The 18,190-nt window shown below is 41.3% G+C and overlaps 1 protein-coding gene across 2 annotated transcripts in view; it reads left to right on the top strand.

Annotated features, from left to right (window-relative positions):
- Positions 1-18,190, top strand: part of TADA1 (transcriptional adaptor 1) — a 63,660-nt gene that overhangs the window by 4,140 nt on the left and 41,330 nt on the right. For both annotated transcript variants that reach the window (XR_016311540.1, XM_089668882.1), the window contains exons 2-4: positions 8,122-8,213; positions 8,950-9,015; positions 15,690-15,775. Coding sequence is in view for 1 of the 2 variants with exons in the window: in XM_089668882.1 (XP_089525008.1) it covers positions 8,122-8,213; positions 8,950-9,015; positions 15,690-15,775 (244 nt within the window). In the remaining variant the exon portion in view is untranslated. The remainder of the gene's footprint in view (positions 1-8,121; positions 8,214-8,949; positions 9,016-15,689; positions 15,776-18,190) is intronic.

Below are 18,190 nucleotides of genomic sequence, written 5' to 3'. Positions count from 1 at the left end.
CTGTTACCATTTTTTTACCAACCGGATTTTCAGGCCCCATTTGATGCCAGCTTTGGGCATAAAGTCCTTCAGGCAGCTCTTTGAACTGTAGGGAGCCCCCATTTCACTGGTTTTCTGAATAACTGAATCATGTGTTCCTAATGATTTTAAGAAACAGTTTTTATGGTAAGTAAAAGATTCCCTTTTTACTGCTTAGTAAGTATATGTAAATGCTTTAATGTCTATAGTTCAGGCACAGGTTCACTTTAAAGTGGTTCTAAAGGCTCAAGTTTTTTCACCTTCATGCATTCTATGAATGAAGGTAAAAACCTTATGTGTGCAGCAGCCTTCCCCCAGCCACCATAACCCTTATCTGAGCCCCCTCTCAATCCAGCAATGTCCACGAGAGCCTCAGTTCTCCAAGGACTCTCACTCCTGATTGGTTGAGGCATCAGTTTGAGCCTTTGGCTCCTGCTGCTGTCAATCACAGCCAGTGAGCCAATCAGGAGGGGGCGGGGCTGAGTTGTGTGTGTGAATGGACATGCAAACTGCTTTTTCTGGGGCACTCTGCAGGAGGGAGGAGACTCAAGAATCGGAGGATCCGGGTTGCTCTGTGCAAAACCTTTGCCCAGAGCAGGTAAGTATAACATGTTTGTTATTTTAAAAGAAAAAAAATCAAGACTTTAATATCATTTTAAGTTCATCTTTCTTGGGCTTGGGAACTTAAAATATCTGGATTTTGTTTGATCTTTTCAGGAGTCTTCCACAAATGTTAGTTTGGAGTATACAGAGCCTTTAACTGCTTGCCGTCCAGCCACTTTAGAAAAACGGCCACAAGGTGGCACCGCTGGGCTGAATCATGTTTTAAAACGTGATATTGCAAAACAGGTAGGGGGCGCTCCCGAGGCGCACGACCGCCCTACCCCTGCCACCGATCGTGGCCGCGGGTGTCAATCACCGGGTCCCGGGTGGGCTCTACCCGCCGGGTCCCGGCGATTGCCGGCAAACAGTGACACAGAGCACAGCTGCATTGTTTACAATGCAGCTCTGCTCCGTCAGTTCCTAACACGCTGATCCTGAGAATGGAGTTTATCTCTCGGGATCAGCGTGTTCCTGTGAAGTACACACCCCCACCCCCTAGTAAAACACTCCCCTCACACAGTTAACCCTTTCATTGCCTAAAAAAAGTTAAGCCTTTCCTCCCCAGTGCCATTAGTACAGTGTCAGTGTTTTTTTTTTGCACTGATCACTGTATTGGTGTCACTGGGAATGTGAGTGACCCCAAGTCAGTTCCCCCCCCCCCCCGTGTGAAAATGTCCGCCGCAGTCCCGCCATAAGTCGCTGATCACTGTCATAAATTGCTGATCACCGCTATAAGTCGCTGATCGCCGCCATTATTAGTATAAAAATAAAAAATTCCAGTATCTTTCCCGCCATTTTTAGACGTTTTAACTTTCACACAAAGCAATCAATATAAACTTATTGGGATTTTATAACGAACGTTGAGTTTACTATATATTTTTTATAGCTGAAAGTAAAAAATATCGTTTTTTCTTCAAAATGTTCGGTATTTTTTGTTTATAGCGTGAAAAATAAAAAGCGCACAGGTGATCAAATACCACTGAAAGAAAGCTCTATTTGTGTAAAAAAAGGACATAAATTTTGTTTGGGTGCAGCATTGCATGACCGCGCAATTATCAGTTGAATTAGTGCAGCACTGAGTAGCAAAAAGAGGCCTGGTCATTAAGGGGGGTAAATCCTCAGGAGGGCAAGTGGTTAAGCCTATCTCCAATTTTTGTTTTTTTTTATATTCTCCCTCAGTGCCACGCCCCTTCCTCTGGAATAATTACCAGGATGCATACCATAAGCCCAGGAGTTGATCCCCTCTTCATTCTCCACAACAGTGGCAGTCCTTTGCTGTTTAGACTGGCACTCACATTATGATGTGTAAAGCTGGTTATAGTTTGATGGAATATTCAATACATGTGTGACTGTGCCTGTTTGTTACACCGACTTATGTTGAAAATATTTTCTCTAGCTGGCTGCAGCTGCTCATCAGTGTATTTTGACAGCAGAGAGTCCCCTTGTCTGAATACAATATCCCAGCGAGGAGGTTTTTTCCATCCATCTCGATTGCATCCATGGAAGTATCGGTTTGTTTTTTTTTTCGTTCAGCCAGTTGGCTGATGAAAGAAAAAAAAAATAAAAGGGTCGTCTGTGGCCAGTTTAAGGCTACGTTCACACTAGCGTTGTGTGCAGGCGGCAGAGAGGCATTTGGGAAGCGTTTTTACCGCTTCCCAAGCGCCTCTGTCAATTCTGCACATTACAGCTCATGGTGCTGTTCTAACGGGAGCGTTTGCGTCGCGTTGCGGCAAAACGGATGCCTCTGGTCGAGTCAGGAGGCGTTGAAGCCTCCTATTCTCGTCTATGGTGCAGGCGTTTGCGGAGCGGTAACACAACTCAAACTGCATTATAGGCGTTTGCGGAGCGTTAAAAAACGCTTCGCAAACGCTGGACCAACGCTTGCCAAACGCTATAGGGGCGTTTGGCAAGCGTTAGTAAAACAGCCAAGTGTGAACGAGCCCTAAGTGCTGGAGCATGCATTGTCCATTATGAGCCCAGGCTGTGTAATGACAGACACCCAGAGAAGGTGTGTTGCTGACAGGCAGGGTTTGCAGGAAGAGGTTTGAAAGATGCTGGCCGTCAATTATCCCTGTACATTGGTGCTGAATGATGGAGGAGGTCTAGGAAAGCCTTGCTGGAGGATGGAGGGGGAAAGGAAAGGATTAACAAGAAAAAATACATAGAGACCTGTTATAAAAGAGTAATCTGAACATATTCTAACTGACTAGAATTAGAATCTCTCCAGCCCCCAAAAAAGTATTACCATAAAAAGGCACCCCCTAAAATATATGAACATTTCCAGCTGTGCGTAGCTAAGCCACTTGCAGAAATGATAAAATGTCATATTTCTGTACCATGCTCAGAAATGTCCCATATTTGTTTTGAAGCTGTGCAAGATGTTTTTTTACAAATCTTAATATTTACACAGAGTTCTTTAAAGCAAGCATGCAGAAATAGTGTTTATATAAAGAAAGGAACAATTTTATTCTTGTGTAACATGGGAGTTTTTGATTTTTCTTTGGCAGATCTAAATTCCACAGACTTTTCAAGTTGTGTTTTGATACTCTTTTTTTTTTTTTTTTTTTTTTTTTTTTTTTTTATTTACAGGAAATATATTATATATATATAATGTGATCTAGCCAAGTGCTGCCAATATCATTTTGTTTAGAAAAAAAAAAGTAAAATGATGCATTTTGACAACCATCTCATTCAATTAATTAACCACCTCAATACAGGGCACTTTTACCCCCTTCCTGCCCAGACCAATGATAATTACTCAGTCATGCAACACTGTACCCAAATGTAATTTTTTTTTTTCCCCCACACAAATAGAGCTTTCTTTTGGTGGCATTTAATTGGGCAGCACAGTGGCTAAATGTTTAGCACTTCCACCTGGCAGTACTAGGGATTTGGTTTGAATCCCAACCATGGCACCACCTGCCTGGAGTTTGTATGTTCTCCCTGTGCCTGCGTGGGTTTCCTCCGGGTACTCCAGATTCCTCCCACACTCTACAGACATGCTGGTAGGTGAATTGGCTCCTGTCTAAATTGTCCCTAGTATGTGTATGTATGAATGTGAGTTAGGGACCTTAGATTATACGCCCCTTGAGGGTTAGGGACTGATGTGAATGTACAATATGTATGTAAGGCGCTGCGTACATTGACGGCACTATATAAGTACCTGAAATAAATAAATTAGCACTTTAATATCACTTAACATCGGATAGAGAAGGGCTGTAACAATATCCTCTTGATACTTCAGGTAGGTTATGGATCTTTGTGTGCATTTAGAAAAGATGAGATACGAATTGTACAGGGCTAACTGAAACAAGTAGATGGCAACCTTTATTATACCAATAGAGTGATCTCCTGGTGGCTAAGTATGGCTGTAACCTCTGGACATTTGGACATTCATATCCATTCATATTCTGCTTGTATCTGAAGGCCTGGCTGTGCTGTGAAAAGGGGAATTGTAGGTTCTGCCAAATTAGCAGGCGGCCACGTGGGATATAAAAGTACATCTAGGAGGCTAGTATTGGCTTTACCTCGTTGTGGATGGGAAACCTTGCTACTAGTACCTGGCCTATCATCTAGGAATGCGGCCCTGCTTGTACTTGCCACGGCTCCGGGATTTGTAGTGCTACTGGTGGATGCCTGCCTATCTTCTGGGAGCGCTGCTTGTACTCGCCACTGCGCTACTGGTGGATGCCTGCTCCTCCTCAGATTTCCTGAACCTCTTTGTTTGGATTCTCTCCTCCTCAGAATCCGTTGTTGACCCACTGCTTTCAACTGGCTCATACTTAGAATCTGAGTCTGACAGAGAGTTCTCCGCTACTCTCGTCTGTCTTACTCAGTATGTGGAAAGCCTCCTCACTGGTGTATAATTTTATAGACCTTTTGATGTTCTCTGGTACATATGTTTATCACTGGTTACAGATGTTGATTTGACACCGGTACACTGTGACAGATATTGATCACTGGTACAGGTGTGGATTTTACTCTGGTACACTGTGACAGATGTTATTCACTGGTACTGATGTGGATTTTACACTAGTACTGTGTGACTGATACTGAGCACTGGTAAACTGTGACAGATGTGGATTTGACCCTGGTAGGCCGTGACAGATGTTGGGCACTGGTACAGAAGTGGATGGGCACTGGTACACTGTGACAGATGTGGATCACTGGTGAAGATGTGAATCTTACACTGGTACACCTTGACAGATGTGGATGACCACTGCACACCGTGATGGGTGTTGATCACTGATACTGTGACAGATGTTGATCACTGATACTGTGTGACAGATGTGGATCACAGATGTGGATGATGAGCACTGTGACAGATGTGGATCACAGAGGTGGATCACGGGCACTGTGACGGGTGGATCACAGATGTGGATCACTGGCCCTGTGACAGATGTGGATCACAGATTTGGATCACTGGCACTGTGACAGGGTGATTTGTAACTCGCAGATCGGCTCTGCAGAGCCGTTCAACTGAACGGGGCTTTGTTGACAGGACATGACGGCTGTGATTGGACACAGCTGTCATGTGATCACAAAGGCCAATCAGAGGGATCTTCTGCTGAGCGGCGTTGCACTGTGTCCAGGGGACACAGGCACACAGAGAGTGCACAGCTATGTTCTGAAGGACGTTCAGGAACATCCACTCAGAAAGGCGAAGCAGTTAAACATAAAAGAATATCAGGTCATGAAAGCGTAACATAACAAGCATTGGGGGAGATTTACTGGTGCACTCAGAATCTGGTGCAGATCTGCATGGTAACCGATCAAATTCTAACGTCACCTTGTTCAATTAGGCTTTGGTAATAAAACCTGGAAATTGATTGGTTTCTATGCAGAGCTGCACCAGATTTTTCACCATGCAGTATTTGTAAATATCCCCCCATTATATAGTAACCGCAGTTATGAACTAGTAGTAAGTCAATTTTGCAAAACATGCAGAATTTGTATTGGGGATATTGTCTGTCATCCTAGATCTTAATTATTTTTGTTCAATGGTACAGTTTATAAACAATAACATGGGATAGCAATTTTATTTATTACAAGCTTGTTGAGAAGATTGATTACAGGAGATGGACCTAGTGGATGTAAATGATATTCTGCCAAAAAAAAAGAACTTTAGCTAGACATTGTATATGTGCAAATCAAGAGGAAAACCCAGATTGGGTAATTTAAGATACAAAATTGGCCCAAATGAAGGAGACTTTGATAAAATATTACTTGAAATTTAAGCACAGTGGATTTTCAGGCTCAATTCCCAAACGTGGTCTGAAAGAAAGGTTTACAAATTCTCAGTTTATTAGCAATTAAGTAGTTTGACCTTTCCGAGAATGATGCGATCTTTTAACTGATGAAGCAATATTGTTATAACTAAATAAATAATGTACACGTGATTTCCAAACATTTTCATATAATTTAATTAAAAATATTGAATTATTAGGTTATGGGGATTCCTTGGAAGGTTAATTTTATAATTAAAAATGAATGGCTCTTTAAACTAATAGGTCAGAATAACATAAGAGAAGATTGTTAAAAAGATCAGAGCAATTAATATTATGAAAATGTAAATATAAAATAAATTGCATTTGTGTGTGTATATATATATATATATATATATATATATATATATATATATATATATATAGGTTATAATATATAAAAGCTTGTGATTTATCCCCCAGTGTAGCAGCAAACAAGTAACATGGTTTATCTTTATATAGAGAAATACGTCTGATAAAACATCCCTTAATAAATATAAAAGGCAGGTAAAATGCCATCATTCTAGTTTCCCTGATTATGGTTTCCATGATAACAGGAAGTAAAGGGCATTAAAAAAAACTGCAGCGGACACCAGGTAATGTTGTTGGCATGTATGCATGCTTGCTTGACGTGAGGGCTTATGAGTGCATGGCATAATGACGTCATTCATGTCCACTGGAACACGTGTGTGATAATTAAAAGATATATAAAGAAGTATGCAGGCGAGCGCTAGTGAATAAAAATATATAGAAAAGCAGCTAGCACTTATGGTATAGGTAACAATCCCAATCAGTATAAACATAAAAGAAGTGCAGCGCTAAAATTACTCAGTAAATAGATTAGGTGGAACAATCAAGTGCAGCATAAATATATATAACCTAACGTATAGAAAATTCAAAGTCCGTGAATAATGTGACAATCCGTGCACTATAGTGCAAAAATCAATAACAATAACCGTGGTTATACATCATAAATTATTATTCCATTCCGCAATTCCATTCATATAGTGTCCTTAACGTTGGTAAAGTGCAATACTTTCAGCGTGCAGGATGTGAAAGTGCGCTCAATTGTAAATAGGGGAAATCCACCACCTTGGACGGATGTACACTCAACAGAAGGTATATGGTATCAAGCATGTATGTCACATCTGGAGGTGAAAAACGGCAGCCAGGGGGCTAATCAAACTGCTCCATCCCGGGTATGTGACATACATGCTTGATACTATATACCTTCTGGTGAGTGTACATCTGTCCAAGGTGGTGGATTTCCCCTATTTAGGATTGAGCGCACTTTCACATCCTGCACGCTGAAAGTATTGCACTTTACCAACATTAAGGACACTATATGAAGAAGAATTGCGGAATGGAATAATAATTTATGAAGTAGAATCACGATTATTGTTGATTTTTGCACTATAGTGCACGGATTGTCACATTATTCACGGACTTTGAATTTGCTATACGTTGGGTTATATATTTATGCTGCACTTGATTGTTCAACCTAATATATTTACTGAGTAATTTTAGCGCTGCACTTCTTTTATGTTTATAATTAAAAGATAGACAGGGACCTTTTATTAAAGATCGGCAAATATATGTTACAAAGCTTTATAGAATAGTGAGAGTAATATTTGAACGGAGAGGGAGAGAAGGAGAACTATAGAAAGTGATTTGATATACAGTATATTGAGAGACAATCTGCTATAGGAAAAGAGAAACTATAGAGGGTACCCAGATTCCTAGGTTTATACAGCCATCACTATTGGAAACCACTTTTATGTCAAATTGAACGTGAAAATTACAGGTCTAATATAAGATACAATTGTGTTAAACTTTACCAAATATATGTCATATTTTTAATGGGTAGTATATGTGTGAAGGACATCAGATTGTACAGTCTGGGCACTGCAAGCTTTGATGTTTTATGGTAGAGTCAAAGACAACCCTTTCACCTCCCAACTGGGGCATGTAAGGGCCCACATCTTAGTGATTTGCCAATAGGAAGGTGTGGGATGGGTGGGACAACCTTTAACATTTTATATGGAAGTGTCAAAGCTTGTAAATTAAAAGTGCAGTTGATTTTCATTGGTCCTGTTGACCTTTTACAGTATTCTGAAGGTGCAGACAGGTACCAGTAGTTGTCTGCACGTTCTGCGTCTTGTCAGTTAACTTTTTATTTTAATGACTGTGGACATTATCCCAATACAAATGCTTTACTGTGCAAATTATCTTCTAGATATTGGGCTAACCTGAAGCTCTGGTTCAAGCAGAAAATCAGCAAAGAAGAGTTTGATGTTGAAGCAAGAAGGCTCCTCACACAGGAAAATGGTAGGTGGCAACAAAATAAAAATCAGCCATTTTCTTGGGGTATATCCTTACAGATGACTGATATATTGTTCATACTTTGGCTTCACCTGTATATATTTTGAAACTTCTCACTGATGCAGATACTGTGGCAGATGATGTATCCTGTGCGCACACAACTGTACTTTGAGGCTACTTCAGAGAATATGGGATGTTGATGTATGACGTGATCTGTGACTTATTCTCAGGTGGTTACATGCGTAGGCTGTAGAGGTCAACAACCCCATCGGTGGCATTCTTCCCAGACATGTCTGATGGATTCTTCAGAGATGTGTATGGAGGCTGATTAGTCTACTTTGTAAAAATCTTACCTCTCAGCCTGCAATGGCAGTAGGGTTTGTTGTGGAAGGAGAGATATCCCATTGGACAGCAGGAAAGCAGGCCCTAATGTTTAGTTTTTTATTACTATTACAATTTGCTTAGTCACATCACTAATCTTTTCATATGGGCGTTGAAAATGGATTTTATACAGGGGATCACACCCTACTACACACAACTGAAATTACAGAAAACATTTGGTGGTTGTTGTGTTTTAAAAGCTGTGTTCCAACTGAGCTAAATATTAACATTCTCCAAGGAGAACACTATGGGGTTGTTTTTTTTTTTTTTTAGTGACTCTCACTTATCTCTCAAGATTATATTTTTAACTATGAGTAGCAGCTTACTCATCAAACTAATATTAATTCTTTTTATTTTTCAGTCCACTCCCATAATGATTTCCTGTTGGCTATTCTTACTCGCTGCCAAATTCTCATTTCCTCTCCTGGTAAGTTAATTTTATTTCTGCTTTCTTTTTATACAAATACATGGCAGGTGACCGCTAGACACCTAGAGCCCACATCTACAATGCAGGCATGCATGTTTTTATGGTGTTGGTTGATTTTGCTTTTTGAACTATTCTTTCCTTTTTATCTTAATTCATGCAAAGAAAAAAAAGTAGACAAACAATGTAAACATATTTCTTTCACAGCAGCATGGGATAGATAATTTAGGGCTTGTGAACTTTATTGTTCTGTACAGTTGATATCTACTTTGATTTAAAGGTATTAAAACATGCACCGGACTGTGGTTTTTACCATTTGCCTACAAGGCACTTATACCCCCTTCCTGTTCAGGCCAATGTTCAGCTTTCAGCGCTGTCACACTTTGACAATTGCGCGGTCATGCAACGCTGTACTCATCTGAAATTTTTATCATTTTTTTGAGACAGAGCTTTCTTTTGTTTAATCACCGCTGGGTTTTTATTTTTTGCTAAACAAACCAAAAACAACAGCAAATTAAAAAAAAAAAATTGTTTATTCTTATTTTCTGTTATAAAATTTTGTAAATAAGTGATTTTTCTCCTTCACTGATGTGCGCTAATGAGGCTGCTGTGATGGGCACTGTTAGGCGGCAGTGATGGGCATTGATAGGCATCACTGATGGGCACTGAAAGGCAGCACTTATATATGGCAATGATAGGCGACACTGACTGGCTCTGATAGGTGGCACTGACTGGCATTGATAGGGGACACTGATGGGTGGTACTGAAAGGCAGCTCAAATGGGTACTGATAAGTGGCAATGATGTGCACTGGTAGGCACTGGCAGGTGGCATTGATGGGCACTGGCCGGTGGCATTGATGGGCACTGGCAGGTAGCACTGTTGGGGCTACACTGATCATCAGTGTCCTGATGATCTGTATACATGTACCCTCTGAGTAATGCCAATTACCGGCTCTCCTCTCCTCACGAGCTGTCACGCTGCCGATAACCAGCATTTCCTTATTTACATGTAATCAGCTGTGATTGGACACAGTTGATCACTTGACAGAGCTGACGTCTCCGGCTCTTTACATCCCAGGGACACAGCGCACCACCGATCGCGGAGCTGCATGCCCCTGGGGGCGCGAATGCGTGGTTAGAGTGGGAGGACGTCATATGACAACGAGAGAACCTCCTTGCGCCCGTCATTTCCGTATATGGCGGGTGGGAGGCGGTTAATTTAAGCACTGTGTAAGAATAGATATTAGTGCTTCTAAAGGCTAGGTTTTTTTTACCCTAATGTATTCTGTGCATTATGGTAAAAAACTTTGAGTGCAGTCGCCCCTTCCCCCAGCCACCCCATTTACTCATACAGTGCAGGAGTCATGGGCTTCCACTGCTGTCAATCACAACCAGTGAAGAGGTAGTGGGGTCGATGGACACACAGAGCCCGGCTCGGGAGCAAGCCTGTACGAGTGTCCCCATAGCAAGCAGGGGGGAGGGGTCATGAGCGCCCAAGGGGGACCCCAGAAAAGGAGGATTGGGGCTGCTCTGTGCAAAGGTTTTGCACAGAGCAGGTAAGTATAACATCTTTGTTATTAAAAAAAAAAGTAAAAAAAAAAATGTTTAATTTTAGGTTTGCAATCACTTTTTAATATAACACCTGTTCTGTATTCCAATTTTACTATGTGTTACTTGAGCACCATTCTCCAAATGATTAATAAACCCATTTGCTGCATTTCGGCCTGTTAAATCTACCATTTTAAAGCGTTTTTTTAATATCTTTGTTTGATAAGTGCTCGTTGATGATGTCTCAAAGTTCAAATTAAAAGCTGTTCTGCCTGTGCTTTCTGTTATCTTAAAATTTTACTAAACCCAGGACCCTGCATTCACTATATCTGGTCTCCCACAATACATAGAACATGGAAGTGCAATTATTTTAGTAAATATAAACTGCTAAATACCTTTTTCTCATCAGCAGTTAGAGCAGTCTCATGACTTCTATCAGTGTTCAGCAGAGCACTGGTTACAGCTTGTAGGAAGAGTTTTTATATTGCTCTAGGAGGATACAGAATCCCTGACCTCTGTCTGGGCAAGTGCTGTTTGGTCCTGTGCTAAGCACATGCACTCTCCCAAGAAAAAAAAAAACCTCTCTAGTGATACACACCAAACTGAGCATGTGCAGAGTGACTCCACACGATATGTCTTATCAGGAGATAAGTACCGTATACAGCATATGTCTAGAATCCTCCCTAGGATAAAAAACTGATTTGAAGATGAGCATTTGTAGCTTTGTGCACCGCATAGTGCCTGCATCTCACCAGTAAAAGTATTTTATACATTTTACTTGGTTGGCTTGTCCACTTTAAGGGTGTATTCACATTTACAAATGCATCCCTGCGATTAGCTTTGAATAGGCAGCCTCATTGACAGCAATTGGAGGCTGCTGGCTCTTGCAGCTAGTTGTGCCCACTTGCATGTATTCGTTCATGTGAGTGATCGGCCCTGGATGCAGGCAGTTTTTAGTGGGGCTGCCTACTTTCATCTGATTGTGGGAACACCTGTTAGGGTTCTCACATATAATCACTGGCAGAAAGTATTTTAAAAGTGAATGCACCCTACATTATTTACAAATTTATGAAACCCAGAACCCTGCATTCACTATATCTGGTCTCCCTCAGTACAAAGAACATGAAAATGCAATTATTTTAGTAAATATAAACTGCTAAATACCTTTTTCTCATCCAGCAGTATATAGCAGTTTTGTGACTTCTATCAGTTTCCAGCTGAGCACTAGTTAAAGCTTGTAGGAGGAGTTTTCATTCTCCTCTGTCCTATGAGGTTGCATGACCCCTGACCCTCTGTCTGGAAATCGCTCATTGGCCCTGTGCTGATCACATGCACACTCCTATAAAAAAAAAAAAAAAAAAAAAATGCTCTCTAGCAATACACACCAAATTGAGCATGTGCAGAGTGCCTCCTCTGTACAATCAGCAGATATATTGGGGACAGTGACAGAAGGGAAGCATCAGAGAAGACAGGATCAAACAGCCTTTTTACACAATGTTGAGGATTGACCCCTTAGGTTCCACAGTGAGTATAACAAGCATGCTTTACTGCGTATACAGTGCCTTGAAAAAGTATTCATACCCCTTGAAAGTTTCCACAGTTTGTCATGTTATAACCAAAAACATAAATGTATTTTGTTGGGATTTTATGTGATAGACCAACACAAAGTGGCACATAATTGTGAAATGGAAAATGATAAATGGTTTTCAAAATTTTTTTGCAAATAACTATCTGAAAAGTGTGGCGTGAATTTGTATTCGGCCCCCCTGAGTCAATACTTAGTAGAACCACCTTTTGCTGCAATTACAGTTGCAAGTCTTTTTGGGTATGTCTCTGCCAGCTTTGCCCATTCTTCTTTGCAAAATAACTCAAGGTCTGCCAGATTGGATGGAGAGCGTCTGTGAACAGCAATTTACAAGTCTTGCCACAGATTCTCAATTGGATTTTGACTGGTCTGGACTTTGACTGGGCCATTCTAACACATGAATATGCTTTGATCTAAACCATTCCATTGTAGCTCTGGCTGTATGTTTCGGGTCGTTGTCCTGCTGGAAGGAACCTCCACCCCAGTCTCAAGTCTTTTGCAGACTCTAACAGGTTATCTTCTAGGATTGCCCTGTATTTGGCTCCATCCATCTTCCTATCAACGCTGACCAGCTTCTCTGTCCCTGCTGAAGAAAAGCGTCCCCACAACATGATGCTGCAACCGCCATGTTTCACGGTGGGGGTGGTGTGTTCAGGGTGATGTGCAGTGTTCGTTTTCCGCCACACATAGCACTTTGCTTTTAGGCCACACTTTTCAGATATTTATTTGTAAAAAAAAATTGAAAACCATTTTCACTTCCACTTCACAATTATGTGCCACTTTGTGTTGGTCTATCACATAAAATTCCAATAAAATACATTTACGTTTTTGGTTGTAACATGACAAAATGTGGAAAGCTTCAAGGGATGGGAATACTTTTTCAAGGCACAGTACAGACTGATTTTACTGTTGTTGATTTAGCAACACTTTAAAATGGTTATAAGCAGTTCCATATACCCAGTGAAGTGACTGGCCTCAGGTGATTGACAGTGATGAAACAAATACTCCTACATAAGTTGTATCACTCTAACTGCCGTCTTTTCTTCTCCATATCCATTCATGCAGAATTTATATGGCTTGCCTGTGCTTTTAAAAAGCGGAGGTCAGTGGGGAGCTGAAGTTACTTACACTCTGCAGAGCTCAGTGAGAGCTGATTGGAGGGAAGGGACACCCCCCCCCCACCCCCAATCCTCACTCAGCACACAATAGCAGAGCTGAGGCTGTCAATCACAGGCTGTATGCTGGAGTTTCCTCCCCTGCCAACTTTTTACCTCTTGGTGCCAAGAAAACCTGTCATAAGTGACTCTTGCAGATAGCAGATAGCAGAAATGACACTTGGTGCTCTGGATTGAGACAAGTACACACTATACAGTGAAGGAAGGAAGTATTTGACCCCCGCTGATTTTGAATGTTTGCCCACTCACAAAAAAATGATCAGTCTAAAAATCGAATTGTATTGTAACACTGATAGACAGAATAGCAACACAAAAATCAAAAGAAATGCATGTCTAACAAATTATGCATTGATTTGCATGTTCATGAGGGAAATACGTATTTGATCCCCTATCACTCAGCAGGATTTCTGGCTACCAGGTGTCTTTTCATACAGGTAACAAGCTGAAATTAGAAGCAGTCTCTTAAAGGGAGTGCTGCTAATCTCATTTTGTACCTGTATAAAAGACACCTGTCCACAGGAGCAATCAGATTCCAAATTCTCCACCATGGCAAAGACCAAAGAGCTGTCCAAGGATGTTAGGGACAAGATTGTAGACCTACATAAGGCTGGACTGGGCTACCAAACTATCGCCAAGCAGCTTGGTGAGAAGGTGACAACATTTGGTGCAATCATTCGCAAATTGAAGAAACACAAAACAACTGTCAGTTTCCCTAGGTCTGGTGCATCATGCAAGATCTCACCTTGCGGAGTGTCAATGATCATGAGAACTGTGAGGAATCATCCCAGAACTACACGTGAGGATGTTGTCAATTATCTCCAGGCAGCTGGGACCACAGTCACCAAGAAAACAATTGGTAACACACTACGCCGACAAGGATTGAAATCCTGCAGTGCCCGTAAGGTCCCTCTGCTCAAGAAACACATGTCCAGGCCCATCTGAAGTTTTCCACTGAACATCTGAATGATGCAGAGGAGGACTGGTTGAAAGTGTTGTGGTCAGATGAGACCAAAATCGAGCTCTTTGGCATCAACTCAACTCGCCGTGTTTGGAGGAGGAGGAATGCTGCCTATGACCCCAAGAACACCATCCCAACTGTCAAACATGGTGGTGGAAACATTCTGCTTTGGGGGTGTTTTTCTGCTAAGTGGACAGGACAACTGCACCGCATCAAAGGGACGATGGACGGGGCAATGTACCATCAAATCTTGGGTGAGAACCTTCTTCCATCAGCCAGGGCATTGAAAATGGGTCGTGGATGGGTGTTCCAGCATGATAATAACCCAAAACACACAGCCAAGGCAACAAAGGAGTGGCTCAAGGAGAAGCACATTAAGGTCCTGGAGTGGCCTGGCCAGTCCTTAATCCGATTGAAAATCTGTGGAGGGAACTGAAACTTTGAGTTGCCAAACGTCAGCCACCGAACCTTAATGACTTGGAAAGGATCTGCCAAGAGGAGTGGGACAAAACCCCTCCTGAGATGTGTGCAAAGCTGGTGGCCAACTACAGGAAATGTCTGACCTCTGTGATTGCCAACAAGGGATTTGCTACCAAGAACTAAGTCATGTTTTGTGAAGGAGATCAAATACTTATTTTCCTCATGAATATGCAAATCAGTGCATAATTTGTTAGACATGCATTTCTTTTGAATTTTTTGTTGCTATTCTGTCTCTGTGTTATAATACACCTACCATTCGATTTTTAGACTGATCATTTTTTTGTGAGTGGGCAAACATTCAAAATCAGCAGGGGCTCAAATACTTATTTCCTTCACTGTATAGAGGGATATGCTTTCTTCATATTTCATGTCTGAGATTTACAACCACTTTGAAATAATTTTCTCATACAAGTATAATTTAATTAGTACTCTAGATAGAATAATGATTCGGCATAATCACCTCTGTTCAGTGATCGGGAAGCCGACAAAGAAAGGTGAAATTCTGAACCAAGAGATGGTGTAGTCATCACCCCAGCTATGTACTGTGGTAGAGGTGTATGAATCTGGAGAGCTGAATGGAATAAAATTCCTTTGAAAGAGTTCACATACATAAATATAAGCTGCATATTTTATTCCTTTAGCCTGTTCCACTGTAATCTAGAAAAGAGGAGATGTGCCTCAGCAGAGAAGAATAGGGCTAATACAAGACATGTGGGATGCAAAATGACTGGATGTTTCACCTTCTTGATTGAATTAAACTGTCAAAGACATACATGTGTGAACTGGTAATCCAATGGGTTTACCTCTTCATCATACTTATCGCACATATTCTAAGCCTGTGCTCTTATAAGGAACCATATGTCATTTATGAAAAGAAAACAACATGGTATTTTAAAATGTTCTTTAAAATTACTTTTCGGTGTGTTATAGAAGGACCCAGTGCATTAGGAATTGCGGCCAAACCTGGAAAACCAAAGGGCAAGAAAAAGATTCCATCTGTTCGGCAGAAGTTTGATGTAAGTTTCTTTTAGTGCCTTTTTGTAAAATTGAAGCTTTAAACCACATTTTCCTTATTTTTAAAGTGTGCATGTTATCTCAGGATTGTTTAAACAAATCTGTTTCAATAGATTGTGATAGCAATAATTCTCATTTTACCTTACCTTCACTATTGGCAATGCTTTCTTGCTGGTCGAACCAGAGAAATGTGGTTCTATTGCTGCTTCTCCACTGACCATTGACATTCTGTGATTTTCCAGCCCATGAGGGAAAATAATTTGCTCTTTAGTGATTTTACCACTTGCTAGGTGCCAGCAATGGCAGAATCTCCAGTGTAACATTAGGTTTGAACTTCATCATATAGATCGTATACAGTGAGCTTGAGTGAAGGTTTAATTCGATCCTAATGGAGTGCTGGCTGTTAGTAGGTTTCCATAAAAGCTTAGGGTAGCCCTGAAATAGTGTAGAGAGTTTGAATAATTTAAGGTATACTAGCTGGTTCCCTATCACTGCTTGAAAGAACCTGCCCAAATTGCGGCCATACACCCCAATGGTTTTCTACACGTCATAAGAGGATCAATCTTGTCCCTCATTCCTCCATGCCTATGACTCATGTACTTTCCCTAAGAGAGTTCCTTCTTAGCACTTCTGTACTGTGTAAATCTCATTGAGGTTTATTTGATCATTAAGGGGATAGTTAGAGAAGTACCAGTTAGAAGCACTTTTGACTTTATGGAAAAAAGTGGAAATTCACATGGAATTTACTCTGTGGATATCTCTGCCACGGCACACGCTTTGATGATGGAAGGGGGTTATCAGGAACCAGCCCTGTGCTAATGTATGTTTAGAAGAGAGTCAACGATTAAATGGAAAACTCCAGCTAAACCTTTTCTTCTAGTTTTGGATAATGTGTGGAGAGCTTAAGCCGTTCAGGTTCTGTCTGTGCCTCCACTGTGGAGATCTCTCTTCAGTTCCTGTCCTGAAAACTAAATGGAGCAGAAATCTCTTCAAAGTGAGGGGGGGGAAATTTAGTTTTAACATTTTTATTGGAACAGTTTTCCCTGTTGGAAAATTTCTACCTCCAACTTTAAACTCCCACTCCAGAGACCTGACCCACACCCCCCCCCCCCCCTTCCCCTAACTCATGCAGTCAGTATTTTTTGTTACCTTACCTTATGAAGCCAACTTAGCTCACCTAAGTCCCCCATCCAGGTCCCTCGCTGTCTCCAGTTGCGGGCGACTGCTCATCTAATGATGCAATGGCATCAGAGACTGCTAGTTGCCCCAGCTTTCTTTTGCTGACATTAGTCCTCTTTTGGATCCTGAGAGGACCCCACAGGTGGCCCTCTAATAGGATGTGTCCACATCACACAGGTGGTGACATGACCACCTGAAGGAAAATCTCATGCAGGAAGTAAACTGAAGGGGAGAAGGTTGGAGTGTCATATTACTGCTACTTAAGATAAGTAAAAAGGGGCATTTACGTAGAGAGAGGAGCATTTAATTGATGTAAAATGTTAGATTTCCTTTGACTTTTTGTCCCTTTTGAGAGAGTTAACCAGACCAGTCAGACTGAATTTCCCAATTACTCAGGCTTCAATGAAAACCTGAACTTCTTCCAAACATGCAATTTGCAGGTTTTTATTGGAACCTGACAAAAACCCACATCTGCTGTTTTAAATTATGCAAGTATGCTACAGGATAATCTGAATGTGGCCTGAGAAACTAATCGGAAATTATTTTCATTACAAGCTGCTTCACACCACACTTTTGTGATCCAGATGTGTTTTTGCATGTACTGTTCTTTTGCGTTTTTGTATTTCTAATCACTTCCCACTGATCATACGCATTTACAGTATGGGCCTCTTGATGGGTGGGCTTTAACGCTGAGTTGCTGCATATATGTGTCCCTATGTAAACAATAAACTGTGCTTAGAGTGCGCTTTGTGTGTGCTCCCAGCACAGTAACTGGCAGGTAATGGAAAGCCCCCGATGCACACATGCAATCTGGAGATTTCTGATGATGTGATTGCTGTGACTGCTTTTCCACCTCCCAGCATTTAGAACCTCTTAAAGGGTCAGGAGGCAGTGGCGGGAAGGGGTTAATGCATTCCAGTGCATGTTGTGCCCTCTTGTTTTGTGTGTGTGTGTGTGTTTTTTTTTTTTGCGCTAAAGTTTCTTTGGTTTTAGTTGTTAGGAGCTTGCACCCACTGGTGTCCTAACGACCACTGCCACATCCCTGCTGTCAGCAGCAGGGAGGAGTCATCAGTTGTTTAGTAGCCAGCAACCACTGGCTTTCTAACAAGAATGAGTCCTCCCTGCTGTCAGCGGGGGATTCCTCACTGATAGCAGAATGTAAATAACAGAGCCGGCATTTAAAAGAAAATGCAAAATGAAATGTGAGGGGTCCTCTCCAAAATCCATACAAGTTCTTT

The sequence above is a fragment of the Staurois parvus genome, unplaced genomic scaffold (assembly GCF_062004578.1).
Source record: "Staurois parvus isolate SC_StPar_1 unplaced genomic scaffold, SC_StPar_1.0 ptg000066l, whole genome shotgun sequence".
Lineage (NCBI taxonomy): Eukaryota > Metazoa > Chordata > Amphibia > Anura > Ranidae > Staurois > Staurois parvus.
The sequence above is the reverse complement of the archived record's forward strand: the minus strand, read 5'-3'. Positions and strand labels throughout refer to the sequence as shown.